The sequence below is a fragment of the Quercus robur genome, chromosome 10 (assembly GCF_932294415.1).
Source record: "Quercus robur chromosome 10, dhQueRobu3.1, whole genome shotgun sequence".
Taxonomy (NCBI): domain Eukaryota; kingdom Viridiplantae; phylum Streptophyta; class Magnoliopsida; order Fagales; family Fagaceae; genus Quercus; species Quercus robur.
Genome location: NC_065543.1, coordinates 24834024 through 24855921, shown reverse-complemented (window position 1 = coordinate 24855921; position 21898 = coordinate 24834024). Strand labels below are relative to the sequence as shown.

Sequence of the window (21898 nt, the reverse complement as noted above, 5' to 3'; positions counted from 1 at the left end):
ATTAGTAACTCAGCCTAATATGATGCATCCTTTTTTGTTACAATCTTATCAAATTCGTACTGATCCCCTTTGCTAAATAAGTTGTCAAATCATGTATTTTAATTCTTTTTTTCCTGATCTTAAACATCCAAGCAAAGGAAAAGAGCCCTATTTCATTTCATTTTATTTAATTCCCTCTTAATTCTTCATTTCCTTTCCCTTCCCTTACTCAAGCTCCCAAACACAAGGTAAAGAAATCTATAGAAACTAGGAACAACTTTTATTCTATGAAGGGGTTTTTTTTTTTTTTTTCCTGGAAAAAAAATCCTCTTTACTCTTCCCTGTAAATTATATCCTGAATTACAATTAGAGCAAAGAGATGCATAAGAATTTGTGTGCATAGATATGCAGCCATCATAGAAGCGCATCCTGCACTTGAGAGAGAGAGAGAGAGAGAGAGAGAGAGAGAGAGAGAGAGAGGGGATATTACAGCAAGGAGGGCAAAAATAAAGCATCGTTGCCTACAATTACAATTACAACTCTAGCTCACATCGTAAATACTGAAAATAGCACACAAAGTCACTCTGGAAACTTGAGCAGCAATCCCCAATCCACAAGTGTGTAACTGCCTAACTGGATCGCACATAAGCAGATCCTCTCTTTTGCTATAGAACAAAATGTATCTTACTTGTTAAAGAATATACCCCTCTTCTTTCCTTTCCTTTTCTCAACAGCCTGCAAAACACATTAGAATATGTAAAGGATAATTTAAAGTAATAATTTATAAGTATAATCTCTTATCCAAGGTCAGAAGCATACATATCAAATATTTAACACACCTAAATGATTAACATGTGAAACAATTATGAAATCCTTAGTATATATTTCTCAGCAAATATAGAAAATTTAACCATTCTTTACATCACAACTTTAATGCTTTTTTATAGGTAAGAATAATTTATTAAAGAAAGGCTACTTCATTTACAAAGGACACACAGAAGCCTAATGCATTACAACATGAAAGAATTATATACAAAATGGCAATGGCTTTATAACAATGCAATAGAATTGCTATTTGTAAAGGACCAAGCACGAGACCACTCATAAGGAACAAGTGAAGGTTAGTACTTTCCACATCTTCGAAAGTGCACCAATTGCGTTCCTTCCTTACAGTCCAAATCAAATATAACAGAACAATGTTCCAAATATCCGATGAATAGTTGAATACTTGCCAACCCAATTTCTCCATCCAAATATAAGGTTGACCGTTTCCAGTAAAACCCACTAACTCCAAAGAATTCTAAAAACAAAGGTCCACAAATCAAATCTCTCAACATATATCTGGATCTTGGTATATGTCCAGATTGTCCAATATTCAAATCCAGAACAGGCTCAGATTAATCTCAACAAACAAATTTGTCCATATTAAATCATACGATTGTTCTGAACTGCTCTTTTCCATGTTTGAGCAGAGCCTGTTGGGAATCGGACAATAAATTGCAAACTCTTAGGTACATTGGAGGGGGAAAAAGGATGGAGATGAATGTATTATTTATCCTACCCTGATTGCAGTCAGCATTGAAAACCAGATTATGTAATACTTCACATTAGTTATTCATCTACCCACAAAAACAGAAATAAGAACACAGCCCCAAGCACATAGACATTCATACAAAGATATCAAAAATAAATATTTCAGCAGTTTTTAGGTTTAATGGAAATAAATCTGAGCACAATATAGTGGGAAGATTTTTGAATGGTGCCTACATGGTTTTTGGTGTTTATAAAGCCAATCAGTAAGGCGAGTTGGAGTACAAAAAAATCTCTCTCAAGATAAATCTAATGAGTTTAAGAATGTCTGAGAATCTCTTTGTGTGTAAGAAGCATTGTCTTCTCTATCCTCTCTTTACCTCTTACAGTCTTACCTTCTGTTCTCTTTCTCAACATTTTATTTCTTCTCCTCTCCACCATTAATTTCTCCCCTTTTATCTCTCAATTTGAGACTAGGGCATGGCCTCCCTTCTCTTGCCATCTTTCTATCCTCTCTCTCTTCATAGTTGGCAACAGTTTCAGAGAGAAACATAATGGTACCCGAAGAAACTGACATCCAGCAGCAGCATCTCCTAGTGTAAAAGGAATAAGTCCCTTGTATTTCATGCAAAGGAGATCAAGACACAGTCCCAACTCTAAAGGAAAAGATGTAGGTCACCCTAGAAAGACTACATAAGGGGCCTTAGCAAGTCTATACATTCTTTGATTTAATACCCTGTAAGATCAATATCACAATCTATAAGGTCTGCAAGTTCTACACCTAAGAAATACCTGATTTGGTACGTGCAAACATACATACATCCACATTTGAAAATTAATGCACACAAATATAAAGGACACACACACAAACAAAGATACATCTACATTCTAAGAAATGGTATATCGAAGTATAAGCAAAGAATAGCAGACAAATTTGCTGTTCTGCATGGACAAAAGTCAAAGTTCCATGTCAGTTATACCCAGGCAAGAACCACTAGAAAATGAAAAATCATACCCTTCGGATGAATAATCTCAAGGTGAGCACAATTGTATCTCTAAAACTGCAGCAGGAAGAGGGGGAAAAAGGATAAAAAGTCAGTCAAGATATTTGTTAAGTAGGAAAAAAAAAATCACAATAAACAGATAAGAACAATTCCAAATTATAAAGAGAAGCTTCTGAAACAGAGTAAAACATCAACGAAGGTGAAGCAGGTTGAGAAGCAAGCTACCCCTAATTACTCAAGAACTTAATTTGGAGCTATTCTCAGGAGGCAAGATAAATATTCCCTGCTTACTTTAAATATAATATAATATACCAAGCAACCAACACATGAAAAATGAGAGTTTAAAAAACTGACCAATTTTTATTTTTATTTTTTATTTTTGGTGAGGGGAGAGGAGGCCATGAGCCCACACTATTGAGAAGGGGGGGGGGGGGGGGGGGGGAGGGGGAGGTGCTAATAGATCTTATATATAATAAAAAAACCACCCAAATTCAACCTCCACCTTAGGGTGGGGGACGCTGGCAATCCCATAAATACCTCTCTATGTTTTTAATGCAAAAAAACATAGATTAGTTTGAATGATTCAGATATATAAAAATACTATGATTAGAGTTAAAAACAGGTGAAGCCCCAACAACCTCGATGGGCATGACCATTATGATGGCTTATCTCATAAGATATGTAATAGTAATTACATAAGACGGGTTTAAGTATTTATATGTGATAATAAATAATTAAAATGTTATTATGTATTGCTTTTACAAGGGAAAGATGTGCCATTTGTAGTGGCTTTATCTTAACTATTGGGAAAAAAAATCATTAATACTAGAATTAAGTGGAAAAATTATCAAATTTAATATATGAACACAGTTAATATTCTTTGGACAAACTTTAGCTACAAAATTGGTTATAGTCTTAGGCTACAACCTTACTCAATATCTTTTTATTGAAGGTGAATTTTGACAAATCCACTATTGGATCACATCTTTTTCTTATATTCTTCATAGCTATGTCATCAATAAATTGCTTAAATTACAAGTTTTTGTAGTTTAAAATCATGCATAAAATATAAACTTATAGATCATAAAATAAATAATATCCAATTGACACCAAATTTGACAAGTGTATTAAGAGCGTAAAGAACATGCAATTCAACGGTTAGATTTTCAAAATATGTAGTAATTTTTATTTTATTGAGTAAAGTTGTAGCCTTAAACTTCAACTAATTTTGTAGCTAAACTTTGTTCATATCTTTTATTTCCAACTTTCCCATTCCATATTTTATGTCATACTATTACTTTAGCATCCAAGTTACCTCTAGCCACAAAAACTTACTTATTTTTTTTGTTTGTTTGTTTGGGGTGGAGATAAAGGATTTTTTCAATTGCAATAAAAAATTGTGATTTTGTACTTCACTGCAGAGATTGGATTTTTTATAAAATTAGAAATTTTGTACAATACCGGCCGGTATGGCCAAAATTATCATACCCAGTAAGGTTAACCTAGGAAGCACGGACACGGGCAAAGGTATGACAAGGCGACAAGAATTTTAAAAAAAAAAATTTATAACTAGACAAGGCTGGACGGCACTCCGAATGAAGTGTTTGTGCTTCCTAGCAGTTAACCCCCTTGAAACGTACTGGATTAAATATCAGAGTATTTCAGCTTGTTTTAGCAGTTTCAGTCAATTTTGCTCATTTTGGCCTAAATGAGAATTTTGGACTCATACAAGATTTACATTTTTTTTTTTTTTTTTTGTAATTTTTGAAATTAAAGAGGATACTTTTGGTATATGCTTGCCTGGCCTTAGTTCTATGGTGTTGCCACCAGTGTTTGTAAAAGCATCTAGCAAACATAAGCTCATAGGCCTCTTAGAGCCTAGGCGTGATTGAAGTAAAGTGCATATTTTTCAAATTAAATATCTAATAACCTTTAAGAAGACATGTCTGTAACATATAATAATAGAAATTAAAAACTCAAAATTTGTATATTTTACCTATTAGGTAAGCGCAATTGTATAGTGTTTGTAAGTTCAAATTTTACTTATGTTATTTCAATTCTTAAAATTTTATATAGTTAATTAAAAAAAATTATCAATGGACAATGTCGCAGTAATCTAGTTGTAGAAAGTTTAAATATAACATAATTCTCTAGTGCTTTATATAAATACATAACCATGATCAAATAATGTATAAGGTTCAATCAACATACATCTGAAAATTAAAGACCAAAAGGCACAAGAATAGTAATTAATCTTGTTTGTATATTTTGACATGTAAATAAAAATTGTTTGTGTAACACAACACCTTAAGAATAATGGTTGTATGGTAAATCATTGGTTCATGTCATTTCTTTCAAGATCAAGCAATTAATTTTGATGATTCATATCTTTTTTAGCAGTAAAATAAAAAAAGCGCACCTCAACCTGCTTTGTGCTTCTTCAAAAAGCACCAAAAATGCATGCCCAAAGCATGCTTCATTAAGTGAGCTTTTTATTTTTTTTGCCCAAGCAAAGTGCTCAGACCTTGGGGCTTTGAGCTTTGAGCTTGAAGCGAACCTAAGCATGCTTTTAACAACACTGGTTGCCACTAGCTTCCACCATGTCCTCAGCCCTCCCTCTCTATCAAGTAGTAATTTTGAATCAACCTGACTAGGTTTCATGAGTGTTTCTGTTATCAATGCAGGTATGCTTGAAAGAAGCTTTGGAGCTTAGGTTGACCTGGTGGGGGAAGCTGTTAAGAGCTTTGAAATGGTTTGGTGGTGGAGCAGTGGTGGTGGAGAATTTTGATTTTGCTAACTGCTTTCTGAAATAATTTTTAGCAGCGCAGAGGAACAAATCACAGTAGGAAAAGGAGCTTTGATTTTGCAAATCTTTGGATCTTTGGGAGGTAACATTTCAGCTGTTTCTGAAAGGATTAACATGCAAGTGGCTGTTGGTGTTGGGGGTCATGTTGACAAAGATGTGCATTGAGCCATCTGTCTGATGGTTTACGTAGGTTAGTAGATTGATATGAGTGATAAATAATTGGCTACCTATTTGCAATGCTTGGTGGAGATGGTCTCTATTTTTATTTGTCCCGTGTGTGTATATTTGTATGTGTTCCTAAATTCCCAATGAGTCTTTATTGAGATTATTATTTTATCCCTACTTTTTTCTTTATATTTATGTATTAGCCTAATTATGACAAACACACACACACACACACACACACACACACACACACACATATATATATATATATAGAGAGAGAGAGAGAGAGAGAGAGAAAGTATGTAAAACTTAGTTTATAAGAAAAATAATGCGAAGGATGAAAACAGGAGTTAATCATCAACTTCACATAAGGCATCCATCATATCCTTGTATAAGTGCAACAAAAAGGAAAAGTTATATCAATTTTAAATCGGTAAATAATCACTTGGTGCATTTCATGGTTTTATGAAATCTCCATCAAATACAATATGATCAAAGAAAAAGAAACAGTATGAGAAACACTTGTTACGTACCTGCTAACATCAGTTGAGTTGCTATCTGCTCTTAAGAGATGCTCAACACCACCAGAACCAATAATTAAAAATTCTGCAGTAAGTCCATAGGGAATTGTAACCTACAAAAAGGAAAAAGAATGAAATAAGAATGAATAAATACCCACAACTTTATAGAACAACAGCAACAACAAATCTTTAGTCCCAAAACTATGGGGTCAACTATAGCTCCTCAACAAACTAATCAGGGTTGTTCACATGTAATATTCAATTACACCCTAAATTATTCTATAAAAAAAGAGTATACCTGTTATGACCCGGGTGCTGGATAAGTTATTTGAATTTAGTTTAGTGATAGAATAAATCTTCCTAGATTAGATTAGTATTGTTATTTATTTTTATTCAAATTAATTCCTATGTTTTAGGATTTTTTGATGAGGTTATCTCATCCTTGGCTATTAATGTACGTTGAATGCATTAATGAGAATTAAGCAGAAAATTAACCAAAAATGTCTATTTCATCTCTCAAGTTCAGGACATTGGTCATCTCAAATTGACTATCTTTTATATTCAATAAATTATCCTGGTTCACAATAACACCACTAACAGCCTGTTTTGAAATCTTAAAAACAAGAATTCAATTCCATTGGAATTTGACTTGATCATTGTGGAATTGATGTAATTCAAATGGGGAACTGATTTTGAACAGTATAAAAGTAAATCAGACCAGAATAGGTTGGATTAGAGAAGAATTCAATTCCTATGTTCCACTAGTGGTCCATGTTTTTCCCTAATTGATACAGATCCTCTCTCTCACATACCCAAAAACACATCTAGTCTTTCTCATTTTTTAGTTCTTTATGTTTTTAACTATTTATTTTGTTATGGTAGCCATGGAAAAATGCTGAACACAAAGAAAATGGGAGGATTTTATCACACTAATGGTCATGGCTGTCATTTACATCTGTATATAGGGATGTTGGTAAAAAATTAGAATGACTAACTCAATTAAGTTCCTCTCTAGTTCTAAACAGCACAAGTGGATTAAATCGAATGCCAGAGTTGGTTTCAAAGAAGACTTAAAGGATTCTCTTATAAGATTGAAATTACAATCCTTTACAAATAATTTTCTTTTTTACAAATAGCACATACGTTGGCCAATGAGATCTAACTCAAATGGCACTACCTCCCTTTGTAAGAGTTAGGTAGATGGTGAGGTCATGGGTTTAAGAGCCACAAGGTGCATGAGTAATTTACCAATAAAAAAATAGAACATAAGTTAGGTAAACTAAGAACTGTTGGAAAATAATTCCAATAGTTAATGGAAGAAGCTGGTCAATCATATTAGTTATTGACACTTGATAATGATATGAGATACAAAATAAATGAGATCCCATAACTATGCAGTAGTATCAAGGAAGACCAATATCAAAATGCAGTGAACTTTAGACTGTATTGTATAGAATTAATCGGCCCCAAGTTATTGAACTTGATTGAGTTTACTACGGTATGAGTTGTAAAGTAATCATTATAATTCCTATTTTCTTGAATGTTGTCCATGTTCATATGCACCAATTGACACCAAATATCTTATTAGTATATAATACACTAATTTCCTTCACAAACCAAGGAAAATAGGATATTGACCTAACCAGGCTATGAAAGCCTTGTTTCAAGGTACTGGCCAAGCTCTTAATACCCTCAAAAAGATTAAGCAAGTAAGGAATCATACATCTGTGGAGGGCGAAAACTTTTCAGAGGCTACAACACCACTTGGTCCACTACACTTGATATTGTAACCTTCCCTCTTTATGGACAAGGTAGCTGGTTCCCATATATCAAGATATCCTGTCTGTAAAAAAATTATTTATAAAAATTGGTTTAAGCTTCAGAAAACAACAGTTTAAAACCAAAAAAAAAAAAAAAAAAAGGATTTAAGAACTCAATATTAACATACTGGAAACAAAGAATGACAAAATGGGGTTTTTCATTGAAGCCATACCGAATAGGATACTCTATATGAAGCATGACCACTATAAAGAGTCTTCTCAATGTGGTTTTGCATCTCAGGATCTGTAAACAAGTTGAAAAGAATGGTATGCCTTTAGCTTTGCAATATATTATACCACAAGAACCAAGCAATTTATTACCCTGAGAGTCTCAATGACAACTATATGTCCAAAAACATTCGAAATATGCTAGCACATAGTAGAATTAAATTCTAGTCAACAAGAGAAATAAAACATCAAACAGACACACAGGCTATCTCGTCAAATGTGAAGGAATAAGGAAAACAAATCAAAGAATTATAATGTAGGATACCCACAACAAAAGAAGACATCCATCCTTTTTTAACAACCTTTAAAAATATATATATATATATATATAAATAAATAAAAAACACCCTACATCAGTTGTAGTTACTTCCACAAAGGAATGTCGCTTGAAGTTAAATTTGAATAACCTTGGTTCAATTTTCCAATTCCGCAGTGAGACAACCAAGGAAGAATTCGCCACCAAAGAAATAATTAACCAAGCAAAGTCCCAAACTAGGAAACAAGATGGACTTGAACTCTAATTTGTCTTTCCATTTAGTATACCTTGGCCACCAGTTTGAGAAGCAGAATCATGATGTGATATAAAACACAAAAGGAGGAAGCAAACCAGATACAATATGGTAATCATGAGGTCTCATGTGAAGCTCTAGAGTTAGGTGCTTGTAAGATATTGAGCCCTTATGATATCTAGCTAGGAAGCACAGACACTTCATTTGGGGTGCTATCCACGTGTCGTACCCATGTCATACTAGTGTCATACCCGCCATGTCATTAAATAATTTTTCAAAAATTGCTCGTCACCGTATCATATCCATACCCATACCCATGTCTGCGTCTGTGCTTCCTAGATATCTAGTACACATTACACAGTTTGACCATACTAATGAAACTGGAAAATACTAAAAAGAGTCTATGAGGTATTGAAAAACTAAACTAAAAACTCATATACTGATGATATTACCTCAATGATGGGAAACCTATTCCTGAAAATGGGATGTTTGGTATGCTGAATAGATCCTATAATGGAAAAGTAATAGTTCTCCAATCGTTTGGTTACACTTTCATTATAAGGAATGGCTATTCACCCTCACTGCCTAGCCTATTCCTCATTTTTAAGGAATAGCCATTCCTTTTAAAAATTAGAGGAATAACTATTAAGTGAACTGCCATAATAGCTTCATAATATAAAATCCTTATAAACACCTTATCTCTCTCTCTCTCTCTCTCTCTCTCTCTCTCTCTCAAGTTCAAAAGAAAAAAAAAAAAAAAAAAAAAACTCTCACACAGACCCCTACTTAGCTCCATCAACCTTCACGGGTGGCATACCACACTGAATTGAACCATGGAAGCACCATCTTGTGGATATGAATAAAACAAAAGAGCTCTACTGGAGTTTGATGAAAACAGACCCCTACTTCTTAGCTCCATCAACCTTCATGGCTGGCATACCACACTGAATTGAAACATGTAAGCACCATCTTGTGGATACGAATAAAACAAAAGAGCACTACTGGAGATTGATGAACTAGTCAACCAAAGCAGTGACCAACCTGAACTTGAATATTTGAGACTCCATGGTGCCTTTCAGATCTAAAAATTCCACAGTTCACGGTTGGCGATAGTTCCATCTAAAATGGAGTTCGTGTAGTTTGCCTTTAACCCAAGAGATGGGATTTGTGATGGTAATGGTGACTTGGTGGTAAATGAATTTCATATTTTTTGGATTGGAGTTGGGTCTTAATAAGATGGTGGAAATACTTTTGGATTTGGTGATATGAGTATTGGTGGGCTTGTGATAGAGCAACTTTTTTTTAGGTGCTAAAACTTTGTTGATACAACAAAACCTTAGTCCCAAATTGACTCCTCAACAGATTAGTTAGGGTCAAACACATGTATACTTATCCTCCATTCTATTCCATCTAATGTCATACTAAAACTTCATTATTATTTTTTTTTTAATTATTTTTTATAATTATCATACTTAAACTTTGTTGATATAGAGGACAAATTTCATGTGCACAAAACACTCCTAAAGAATTACATGTGAAAGAAAAGCCATCGATGAAACCTACAACAGATTTCGCATTGCTTGTGCCTATGTTTTGGGACAACTTGAACAACAATGTCAAGAATCCAAATTTCAGCTCAATAACAAATAGCTCCACACCATTAAATGTTCAGCTATTCGTCTCCCTCCATATAGTCCACATTAAGCAAAGAGGAATTGCGTTCAATACAAATGAACTCCCATTCTTTCCATACAAACTTAATTATTTATTAATCTTTTCAATTGTTAATATTTAGAAAAACACTAGAATTATCAGATAAAATATTAATGTCCTTTTAAATGAAGGATTTATCAATTTTTAAAAGGGGGAATGAAAATTGAGGCCTACAAAAGTTAATAAAATCTTAATGAATACAAAAATTATAAAGATATTTTAGGAAATTAAATTAAAATATTATCTTGTTCCAACATTTGTCATGTCATATCAAACACATGAATGAGAATAGTTATTGCGCTACAATAGTTTCCATTACCAATGATTCCCAAATGTGCCCAAAATGCATTTTCTAGATCCATTTTTTTCTTCGTAAACAAATACTATGTTTCAAAAATGTTTTAGAGGAGATTCTCCTAAACTTCTTTAATTGATTTAGAAACGGGTCCTGCATATATATACAAACAAGTATCATTAAGCAACCAAACAAGTGACGGGAATACAAAACCTATGTCAACTATTAGGGGAAAAAAATTATAATATAAAACATAGAAAAGCTCAATAACAAAATCAACAAAATTAGACAGACAAGACACTCCAGATGATGCCTCCCCTCCCCCTTCCTTTTCCTGGGAGTACTAGAAAATTTAGGAAACCAGGCAAAAGCACAGGAATTGATAAGCACCCCAATAAAAAGAATCAGGGGAAAGCAGTGCAAAAGTAAAACATAGTTCAAAAAATAAAGGAGAACCATGCAAGACTTGATTCATCAGATTATAATTACTTACCACAAGTGATCCTTTTGTGGTCATTAGCAAAAACCTTAACAAGCTCTCCCTGCATTCACAACGAAAAAGGTTATGATCGATCTACTAAAATTGTCTATACATCTAGAATTTTTTTTTTATAAGTTAAACAAGCAGTAGAACTTTTGCAACCACCAAATGCCCAGATGTGTAATATACACCAGTTTGGAGAGTATATAAGTATATTCAAGGGAGAGAACATTGGCTGACTTCATATTTTACAGAGAACAACTAAAAATAGTTACTATTATGAATAAGATAGAATACCATAATCAATACCCACTCCGTCCCAACATAAATGTCTTTTTTTTTTTGTTTGGGGGGGGGGGGGGGAGTAAAAGGGGAAAAGAGAAACAATACCTTGCGCTTCCTGTTGTCCAGAGGCTGCACTTCAATAGCAAGGTATGTTTCAACATCATCAGCTGTGACAAGATAGTTTGGTTGCTTTGCTCCTGTCACCAGAAACAACATAAGACCCACATATCTAGATAAGGATGGTAATACAACACACAAAACCAGTGAGCTCAAGGAAAATAAAAAAGATACCATCAATGTAATTAACAGATCCATCTTCCATGTGCCGTACCCACTGGCAGTAAAAAATAAAAAATAAAAAAATCACAAGATTATAGATTAGTATTTGTATCACATCTAAGTATTCCACAATATTATGTGTTTCATGGTGCATTTAGGAAATTTCTGTAACCAAATCCCATAAAATGAGATGAGAGATTCAAAGAAACAGATCCTGAAAAGGCACCTCAAAGTTACAACTGGTTGTCCCATTAATAGAATATCCACATGCCTGGAGCTCCTTTCCTGGAACAGCTTCGCCTGAAATTTGAAGGCCCTCTATTGCTGGTAATGGATCATCATCTGCAGCTGCATATAGAAATCTAATCAGTTTCAAATAGCCAACAGCAGTGCTGAGACGTAACAGCAAAACTGAAAGTAAAATAAAGTTACCCTCAGAAAACGATGAGGAAGGTTCTTCAAGTACAGGCGCTAGATAAGGAGAATACGAGGAGCCAGGATCATCAATTGTGGTTGCGTAAGGTGAGTTTCCTGAACTCCAATTTGCTGAAGATTCTCTTTCATTCTGGTTTCCCTCTGATTCTGGATCATCCATCTCACGGTTGCTGACTGGTTCACGAAATGTGACCTGTTTGCTGGTGATTTCTTCACCATAACGTGCTGCATGTACCTCACTTTGAGTAACAGCAAGCTGCCCATGTATACCACGGGCTGCTGGAATCCTGCAAGACAAGCAAGACACTTGAGCAGGACAACACAGTTATATGATAAAAAAAATACAGATGCAGCACTTGCCATGCAATCATCATGATGCAGTGACAATCAGTACATAACCTCACAATAAATCCAAGAAATGCAAGCTTGTTTTACTAGGTGAATATAAATTAGTTGTTAAAGGTAACAAAGGGAAGAGATTACACAACAGTGGAGGGAACAATGAGACATGGACAGCAAGATCCATCATCGAAATCATCCTTAATTGAATTAATTATCCAGAAGTAAATTTGTAAGAACGAACAGCCAAGATAAGCTACTATGTGCTGAGAAAGCCATCTTTAATAAGCTAAAAAATGTACGACCTTCCAGTTTTATCTTGCAATCAAGGAAAATAAATTTTCAAAAAGTAGCAATCATCTAGAAGCTCAAGCAAACCAACACAGGACATTCAGAATATAAAAACAAGAACATTCATCATCTTCTTATGTGAAAACCAGGAAATTCCAAATAATCCATATTTGAGCTCCAAAAATGAGATACTTGAATCTTTAAGCACAGAGAGTCTGTTAAGTGAGATCCAAACCATCTCTACTATGTGATGTACTAACAGTCAAAGATATCACCCAAACTAAAACACATCTTACCAAAAAACAACCACAAAGAAAAAATTCCCAAAATGGTAGCATGCATTGAATCGTTGCTAAATAACGAGAAGAATTTTGACAAAAATTGGTACTTAAAATCCCACTTCCACTCCCTACTACCATCAGTTACCTTCCAAAACACTCCCTACTATCATCCGAAACCTTTTAAGCAGTCATCAGAACCATAAAGAAATTAGACAACCTATGAGCAAAAATGTAAAATAAAATTAACAAAACTTAGATACACACACACACATCCAGCACCAAGTTGTCAAAGCTGTTTCCAAAATTAGCTCCATTTCCCAGTCACAAACTTACTGCAACCTCAGTTGCCTAACTTATCTTCAAAAATATACAAGGCAGAATGTCACTACTAAAGCTATCCCAGAAACTAACATTTTGTCTGCCTCCAGATATAAACAAACCTTTATTGCAATTTGTTATAAGAAAAAAATTTCATCAAGAAGAAAATAAGGGGTGCAACCCAAGTACATGAAATACATACAAGAGAAACATCCAAAAATAAAACAAACATTTAGTGCATTACAAAGAACTAAAACAGTTGCATTCATTCGAGAACTGAGAGAAGTACAATAGTGGAGGAAGAGGGGGATTGTGAAGATAAACACTGGATCTAGCAATAAAAGAGGTGGGGAGGGGGGAGACAGAGAAAAAGTCGTGGCAGTGGGGAATCTCTTTTTATCTCTCCCCTTTCTCTTGTTTAGGATAAGTCAAAATACACAAAGCTCTCACCACATATTATATATAATCATTCTCATTACACCTTTAACATGAGCCTTTTTAAAGGGCTTATCTACCAAAAAAATTTCAAAAAATAAAAAATACAAGCCCAATCCGTTTTATGCATAAAATAATAGAATACAATTTTTACAAGAAAATCATTCCACTTCTTTTTGTTCTTGAATCCCGGCCTAGCTAGAAGTTTCACATAGCGCCCATACTCTGACTTTACTACAAATCCACTGATTTTTTTTAATATAAATAAAAATCATTGGACTAAAAATGCAAAATACATCTTGTTTAGATATTCAAGTTTAAGCTACCTATGAATTCTAAGGAAAAGGAGGATACGAAATAACCATAGTGGATACATTGGATGGACATTAAGTGGTTGATATTATCCTCCCGGGACATGAACTTGTTTCAAAGGGAGAATCAGTCCAACTTGATCAACCATTAACAAGTAATCCTAACGTATGTGGATTTGGTCAGGGGGATGCAGAAATAGTCCTTCAAGATCCATTGCGTGTCCAAGGCCTTTTGTTTTTCTTGGCATCTGTTATTTTAGCACAAATATTTTTGGTTCTTAAAAAGAAACAGTTTGAGAAGGTTCAATTGTCCATAATGAATTTCTAGATTGTGGATTTATTAACATAAAGTTAGTAAAAAGAACCAATTCCCGTTGGCAATTATATAATTATGTATGATAAAAAAAAAATGATACACTGATACACTAGTTGCATCAAAAGAAACTAAAAGATTTAGTTAATAATTGGCACGGGGGAGGTGGAGGGGGAGGGGGGGAGACCACAAAAGGTGCTAAATTAAACAATCTTATTATTATTTTTTTAACAAGTAAAGCACTTCCAAGTGCAAAGGTTGTGTACAATCAATAAAATCCATTATTATTACAACAATCAAGAAAATCCAACAAATTAGAGAAGGAATGAAAACTAAAAGCAGCCATCCAATCTTTCAAAGTGCATAACAATACATTCAGATCCATCATAGGTTGTTCAAAAACAATCATTTTATTAACTAGACAGTTTAAACAGAATACCGTTCAAGTTCTTTTTTTGACATCTTGTAACATTGACAACTTATTACAAAAACCATACTCAATAAAAGGCTACACAACACCATAAGAATGTTATGATGAATGGCTTCCAGCCTCTAAAAACATTCATGCTTAAAACAATCAAGACAAATATTACCTAATAAAAAACAAAGAACAAAAGGGTTTTTATGGGACAGTGTTTCTTTCACTTATTAAAGAAGAATGGAAGCAATACGTATTTGAGCTTATTAAGTGCCCAACCCACCCAGAGTTAGAGTACTCCTTTTGGGGAGTCCGCTAGGGGCTTACACTTAACCAAGATTATCCACACTCTTTTTGGATAGATCAATAACAATTCATTAGAAGCACAGGTGCACCTTATATGCAAATTAAGTTTGTTTTAAGCTGATATCTTATAAAATGCAACAACAATCATACTGTAGAATCCTAGCTATCTTTGGGAGTGGTCTCGGTGTTGGGGTTTTACTGATTGTTCTTCTCTCTCTGAGTTTATGTCTTCCCTTAGTTTAGTTTCCTGATTTCTTGTATTGCCGTGTTGTTTGTTCTTTTTTTCTTGTTGTTCATCATCATGAACAACTTGTACTTTTCTTTTCTTTTTTCTCTTTATTAATAAATTTCTGATTACCTATCAAAAAAAAGTAGAATCCTAGCTATCTTCTTATTCACAAAATGCAATTGTTATATATTTCAAATAGATTAAGGTTTTTAAACCTCTTTTTAAAATAAATAAAAAATAAGATCATATTAGTTTCAGAATCTTTTATAAGTATTGCATCAAATTTTTAACTTGAGAATAAAGGTAACAACAGAGGGAATGGTAGTGGAGTCAAACTGGCTGCCCTAATAAAAAAGGTGCCAATTAATCTATAAGAATATGTAGATATTTGATTTTGTACAGAATGTTCACAATTTGCTCTTATTAACACACATTTTTGACAACAATTCACGCATGCATGACCACTCAACATAAAAATTCATTGAGAACAGAACCCACCAACAAATGCAGATGGTTGTAATTTGTACATTCAGTTCACAGTAGCAGTCTCCATTTGACCAGGCTCACCTGCTTGCAAGAGGTGAATACCTCCCCAAGTCCTCATGTTCCAGAGTTTGTGCTGCAACACCACCCAAACCACTATGATGGTGACTCAATAGATCCCAATCTCTGACCGTCTGAGCATCAGAAGTAGAAATTGGTATCTTTCCATGGGAATGTGTTGGTTGAGGGACCAGTTCAAGTTCATTTTTGTTCTGACAGAGAATTTATATAATTAGAAAAAGCGAGAGAGAGAGAGAGATACATAGAGGAATAACAAGAAGGCATATGAGCATACTGAAGTTATCAACGGTGCACCAATGGTGTGGGCTGGTGATTGTGGAGCAAAATTCGGGTGATTCGCTTCTGAATGCCAAGGTGTTAATTGATATTGAGACTCCTTTAGCTTTGACTATGACCAAAAAAAAAGGAACATGGTCAAGATAATCAACTTTGGAAAAAGAAAACAGAGATAGTGCTCTAGTAAAGAAACTATAGTAGTAAGATCAATTATTATCGCCCAATAAAGGAGAGACTTTGAAACATAGTCTTCAACTTAATCAATCACTAAACACTTTGTGCCTTCAAATGTCCTCAGGTTTCTTCCTATCCATGCACCATATAAGAAGTAAGGGGACAGCATTTGATATCACTTTGGATAGGGTTTACCTCCAAACCAATTTGGAGGAAAATTCATCCAACCCACTACAAGGTAATTCAAACAACCATCTATGTGTACTTTTAGTTACAAACCTACTTTAGAAGTCATGTGACTTGTCTAAATAATTTAATGAGTCATGTGATTTAATACACATGGATGGGTTTATGAATAGACACATAATGGGTTGGAGGAGATTCCTTCGCACCAGTTTGGAGGAAAACTTTATCCTATCACTTTATTTTGGTATCTATTGAAGGAACCTTTCCAGCAAGTCAAAAATGCCACAACTAACCTAGGTATCATCCAAAATCCCAAACAAAGAGAAGACTGGTAACCACAATTCCTGCACAATAGCGCAATGACAAAGTCCAGTCTCCTTAATTTGCACACAGCAAGAATCAGCTACAATTTTGTTACATTCTCCAAAATTATCCACCATTAGGGTTATCATCTGAGCTGCTGTCCAACCAACACCCCCCCACCCCCGCAACCCAAAAATAAAAAACAATTTTGCTGGGACTTCAGCTTGCCAAATGCTTCTCCAATATAAAACTAATATCTAAGCATCCCCCTCAAGGCCCAGAAGTAAGACCTAACCTCAAACTTCCAATTCCTCAGCAAACACCCAAATCCAGGATATCTTAAGCTAACATCACACAGTTTAGGTTTACTGATCAATTAAGGATCAATGCCAGATGCAACAATTCAAAACTCGAAACGGAAGATTAGCCATAAAGAATCTCAAATATAGAGAACATACCTCAGTAAGAAGGAGCTTCTCCTGCAAATGTTTGAACAAGACCTGCAATAAAGCAGAAACTTTTTTTAGAAATTTTAATAATTTCCATCAGGATTTCTTTAGTACAAGCCAAATTTTAAAAATATGAAAAATTATCCTCCATGAGAGCTCCTTTTTTTCTTTTCTTTTTTTTTGGGGGGGGGGGGGTGGGGGGAGAGAGAGAGAGAGAGAGAGAGAGAGAAGGGAAGGGAGGAATTATTAAAGACCCCTCTAGAAGCAAGGATAGTTTCAGATATACATAACATCAACAAATGAAAAATACAGTGCTCCATCCCCTTTACCACCATCCACCAAATAAACTAAACAGAAAGCCAAATTTTGAGGGGAGGGGGTGTGCTTTGAAACAGTCTAAGCATCATGCCAGCATTCCCTATATTGAAAATAATATAGGCCAGATAGAATACTAGAACTTACATACAAGAGAAATATTTTTTTTAAAGCGAGCTTAGAGTGTGCCTTGAAGCAAGGCACATCTAATATGGCCCAAGGGCCAACACGTAAATATTTTAGTGGCCCTCTTGAAATGCAAGCCTCCTTTGAGAGGAACACACTTTAAAGTGCAACTAGCATGCAATATTACATAAATGTATGAGGAATGAAGTTAGTTGACCAGGGCTATAGCTGCACAATTAAAATCAAGGCTGAGCATAGCCATAAATTTGTCACTAGTTATATCTAGATAGAATCTAATGGTTCAGCTCTCTCTCTCTCTCTCTCTCTGATAAGCAATGTAAAGTTTCTCATAAAATCCTCAGTCATCCTCCTTAAAATATTAACTTTCGGCAAGTAATGCTCAGCCACCAAGCCAGTATAATCTGAGCTTGAAGCAAGTAATTCAAACTTGCTACCCCTTAAATTGATATTTAAAAAAATAAAAAAATAAAAAAAAGGCCTTCAAATCTATTGACACAAGCTATAACTGTCCACCTTTTTGCTCCACATGATTTCATTGTTCCCTTCAATGCCAGAACAATGTTGGACTACTTAATTTGAAAAATAAGAAAAAGCCAATCTACAATATCATACAAATTCTCAAGGTTTTATACCATCACCCAAAAGAAATCTCAGCATAGAAGTTAACACAAGTGGAAGTTACAAGAAAGACAACATTAAGTAAATGAGATGTGGATGCTACCCATAATCTCTCTCAAGCAAGGACAGAGAAGAAATCCAACTAATCTCAGAATTCCCTTTCTTTTCTTTCTTCCCTTCTTAAGGAGGTTGGAGAAAGAGAGAGAGAGAGAGGCTGTATGAGAAATTACCCTGCTAATGACAATGGTTTTCATTATCTCGCTAACAAGATAGATTATAAATGGAACTCCTTACCTAGAATGCTTTTTTTTGAATAGGAGGAGATTTTATGTAAACAGAACTCTCCTAAAGAGTTGTACAAAGAAAGATTATAAATGGTACACAATTACAAGAACATAAAAAATCTTCAATTTGCATATCTGTAGTAAATTAATGGATAATAATAATTCATTTGCCAGCTAAAGGTACGAGTAGTGGAAGCTTATGAATGTTCAGCACTTATACTATGGTCTACTTCAAAGATATTTACAATACGACAGAAGCAGTGTCTATATCAGAAATGACAACACATAAAAATTATTTAAACTTGACCTTGACATTGCTAACAATAGACTGGGCATCAGGAACTGGTGGCTGCAGAGAGTACTCTGATAGAAGAGGCAGCAAAGACGAAACAAATGTTGATCTTTCTTGCTGTGCATCCTAACAGATATAAAATAGAAGCATAATACTTAGGTTAAATTATAAAAAAATCAGGAAATATGACTAACAACCTAATCTGCTTTCCTAACACCATTTGTAGCATCAAATTTACATAACTATTTGAGAAAACTGATCTACAGAAGGTTTTTTTTTTTGGGGGTGCGGGGGGCGATGGAATAATTAAAATAACGGAAGGTTTTGTTGACAATATAGTTGAATTTACAAACACAAAATCAACATCCACCAGGTATGAGAAAATAAGAAAAGAGAATCGTAAAACTACCTGCAATGCATAAGAGAGACGTATATTTTCCTCAATTATGTCTTGTCTGTATGAGAGAGCTTTTGATGCAGCATCCACAAGGTCTTGTTGCTGCTGATCAAAGGCCTAGTATCAAGACAACCAAAAAACTTTACATCAAACCCCAAACTGAAATAAGGGAAAAGGAAGGTAATAAGATTTGTAAAAAATAAAAAAATAAAAATACTGCCTACCAGACGCATATAAGCAATGCGCTTTTCCAGAACATATTTTTCATTGCGTATTTGCGCTTCCTATCATAACATATTTAATATTAGTCACTTCAATTAGCATATAAGCGAAAACAATAAAGATGTGTAGAGGAAGAAAAGAAGAAATATACACTTGCCGTTTTTACCTTAACAGAATAATCGGCAAGATGCTTCCGTAATTGCATAATCTCCTCTTCTTGTTCCCGAATCTTGACAGCAAGATCCTACACAAATACATCCGGTCCATTAAATATTTACCTTAAAAGAAGAAAACCAATTCTTCTCTTCTAGAACTATATGAATTATACCTGCTTCCAGAGACTGCTACTATTATTAACTTCAGTCATTGGCATCAGCCCTTGTCCAGTTAAATTGAACCGTGCATCATGTTCTTCCATTTGAAACCTAAGACAATCACACAACATTGGCGAATTCTACCGAGTGACATTTTTATAGACAAAATAGAGTCGTTTCATCAAATTCTTTCTTGTTTTGATGTTTTACATATATTAATGAGTGAAAACAGAACAATCATCTAAGCCAAGACTTAAATATAATCACATAGTTGCATTGATGAATGAAAGAAGAATCAAAGTTGATCTTTTGGGAGGAAAATTAATGCAAGTAAGCATTTGAGTTAAATTGGGAATGGTAATGTAGATTATACCTGCCCGGAGAGAAAGGCGGTGTTGATTGCAAAGAGAAGAAGGCATTATCTGGTGGAGGCCTGCTGGTGGAGGTGTTGCTTTCTGCACGACTCTGCATAGTAGTAGTAGTAGTCTCAGTGTTTGGCTTTAAATCTTGATGGAGAATGATTGGACCAGATGGTGCAATCGACGCATTGCTCATGTTCATGTTCATGTTCCTAAACCTATCGTCGGGAGCTGATTCATGAACCCGCCCATTCCATGTATGTCTTTGAACCATTGATTCATCTACCCTCTGCTGCAATCGTCAAAATCGAAGTTTAGTGTTATCTTTCAGAGTTCAAAGAATTTTTGTTTAACTCAAAAAAACAAAAAACAAAAAACAAAAAACATACATATCTGTCGAGCTCAAGAATTTTGTTTTGGAGCTCGTTCCGCAAACGAGTGTTCTCTTCAACCTGTTGTTTGATGGTAGCTTCGGCGGCTTCCACGGCTTTTATTACCTGAAACAAGCTGTCGTTGTTGTTGCGATCATTATCATTATCGACGATGTTGGTGGCGGTGACGGCCAAGCCGGAGAATTTATCGGCCAATTTAACATCATCGTAGCCATTCTCCATGTCCGATTGACTAATCAAACACGAAGAGATGTTGATGTTGATGTTGGTAGGTCTAGGTCTAGGTGTAGGGCTAGGGCTAGGGCTAGGGTTCCAATGAGATTTGCCTGAATCTATGTTGGGAAGTGAAAATAGTACAAGTAACAGTAGTCGGCATACTACTAGTATGTATGTATGAATGAATGAATGAATGAAGATGACCTAAATAGAAGAATATTAGTAGAGAGAGAGATATATGAAAGGAAATGGAGCAAATGAGATAGAGATAGACAAAGATAGATATACCCACCCACCCAAATATCAAATATCAAATATCAGAATCAGAATTAGAATCAGAATCAGAAACAATGATGTTTGTTTTGGGGGAGGGAATGGGATTCAAAGCTGGGAGGAAGAAGAAGAAGAAGAAGTTGGAAACTCCTAAAACAGCCTATGACTGACTGACTGACTTTCAATAGAGAAAAAATAAATGGAAGGGAGAAAATAATCGAATTTTAGTATTACTTGTAATTCTTATTCTTCTTTTTTTATGTTATACTATATGTCATATCATATGATGATTTTTTTTTTTTTTTTTTTTAAGCCTATATATGATGTCTATTGATGAGTATCGACTATTGAGAATTGAGTGCGCGTGGGTTTAGGTTATAACAACAACAATAATACCTTTTCAAAAAAAAAAAAAAACAACAACAATAATAATACATTACAGACATACATACGTTTTATAAATAAATAAATAAAATACATTAATATCTCCAAAAATAATAATAATAATACATAGTAATTACTACATGCATTCAATCGACAGTAACCAAAAAAAAAAAAAAACCTGTGTGAACTGTCTTGCACTGTTTTTGTCATGAACTAATGAAACATATAAATTTATTGAGAAACAAATATTTTTTTTTTTAATTTTTGATAATCTATATATATATATATATTAATAGCCAAAACTTTTTAAAAAATCTAATTATATTTTAATTGAATTCTCAATTTTACATTATATGTCCATTTAATTTTTAATTTTGTACCAAGTGAATTACTAAGTGTAAAAATCAAAAAGTCCAAATATAATTAGATTCTAAATTGGATT

General features: G+C 34.3%; 1 protein-coding gene across 3 annotated transcripts; it reads right to left on the bottom strand.

The window, feature by feature from the left end:
• Positions 1 to 236: 236 nt before the first annotated feature.
• On the bottom strand, positions 237 to 21273 carry LOC126703724 (uncharacterized). Of its 3 annotated transcripts, none has more exons than XM_050402807.1 (20): positions 20581 to 21273; positions 20206 to 20483; positions 19847 to 19943; positions 19685 to 19762; positions 19521 to 19580; positions 19309 to 19413; positions 18915 to 19025; positions 17253 to 17294; positions 16130 to 16243; positions 15859 to 16046; positions 12048 to 12337; positions 11842 to 11957; positions 11628 to 11670; positions 11442 to 11533; positions 11064 to 11112; positions 7999 to 8069; positions 7729 to 7848; positions 6018 to 6118; positions 2525 to 2570; positions 237 to 714 (listed from the first exon to the last, which is right to left on the bottom strand). In XM_050402807.1, the coding sequence occupies exons 1-20, from the start codon at positions 20803 to 20805 to the stop codon at positions 664 to 666; spliced, it is 2277 nt and encodes a 758-aa protein (XP_050258764.1). In that variant the 5' UTR covers positions 20806 to 21273; the 3' UTR covers positions 237 to 663. The 3 variants fall into 3 exon arrangements, with proteins under 3 accessions (XP_050258764.1, XP_050258765.1, XP_050258763.1); XM_050402808.1 differs by having other exon boundaries at positions 11842 to 11963; positions 20206 to 20480; positions 20581 to 21271; XM_050402806.1 differs by having other exon boundaries at positions 11842 to 11963; positions 20581 to 21270.
• Positions 21274 to 21898: the final 625 nt, after the last annotated feature.

Bases quoted from the DNA above. Each gene is read 5' to 3' on its own strand.
- LOC126703724 (XM_050402806.1), bottom strand. From the start codon at position 20,805: ATGGAGAATGGCTACGATGATGTTAAATTGGCCGATAAATTCTCCGGC. The intron at 19,581-19,684 runs GTAAAAACGGCA...ATGTTATGATAG, and splicing joins TTGCCGATTATTCTGTTAAG to GAAGCGCAAATACGCAATGA. The intron at 19,414-19,520 runs GTAGGCAGTATT...TCTTGATACTAG, and splicing joins GCATTGCTTATATGCGTCTG to GCCTTTGATCAGCAGCAACA.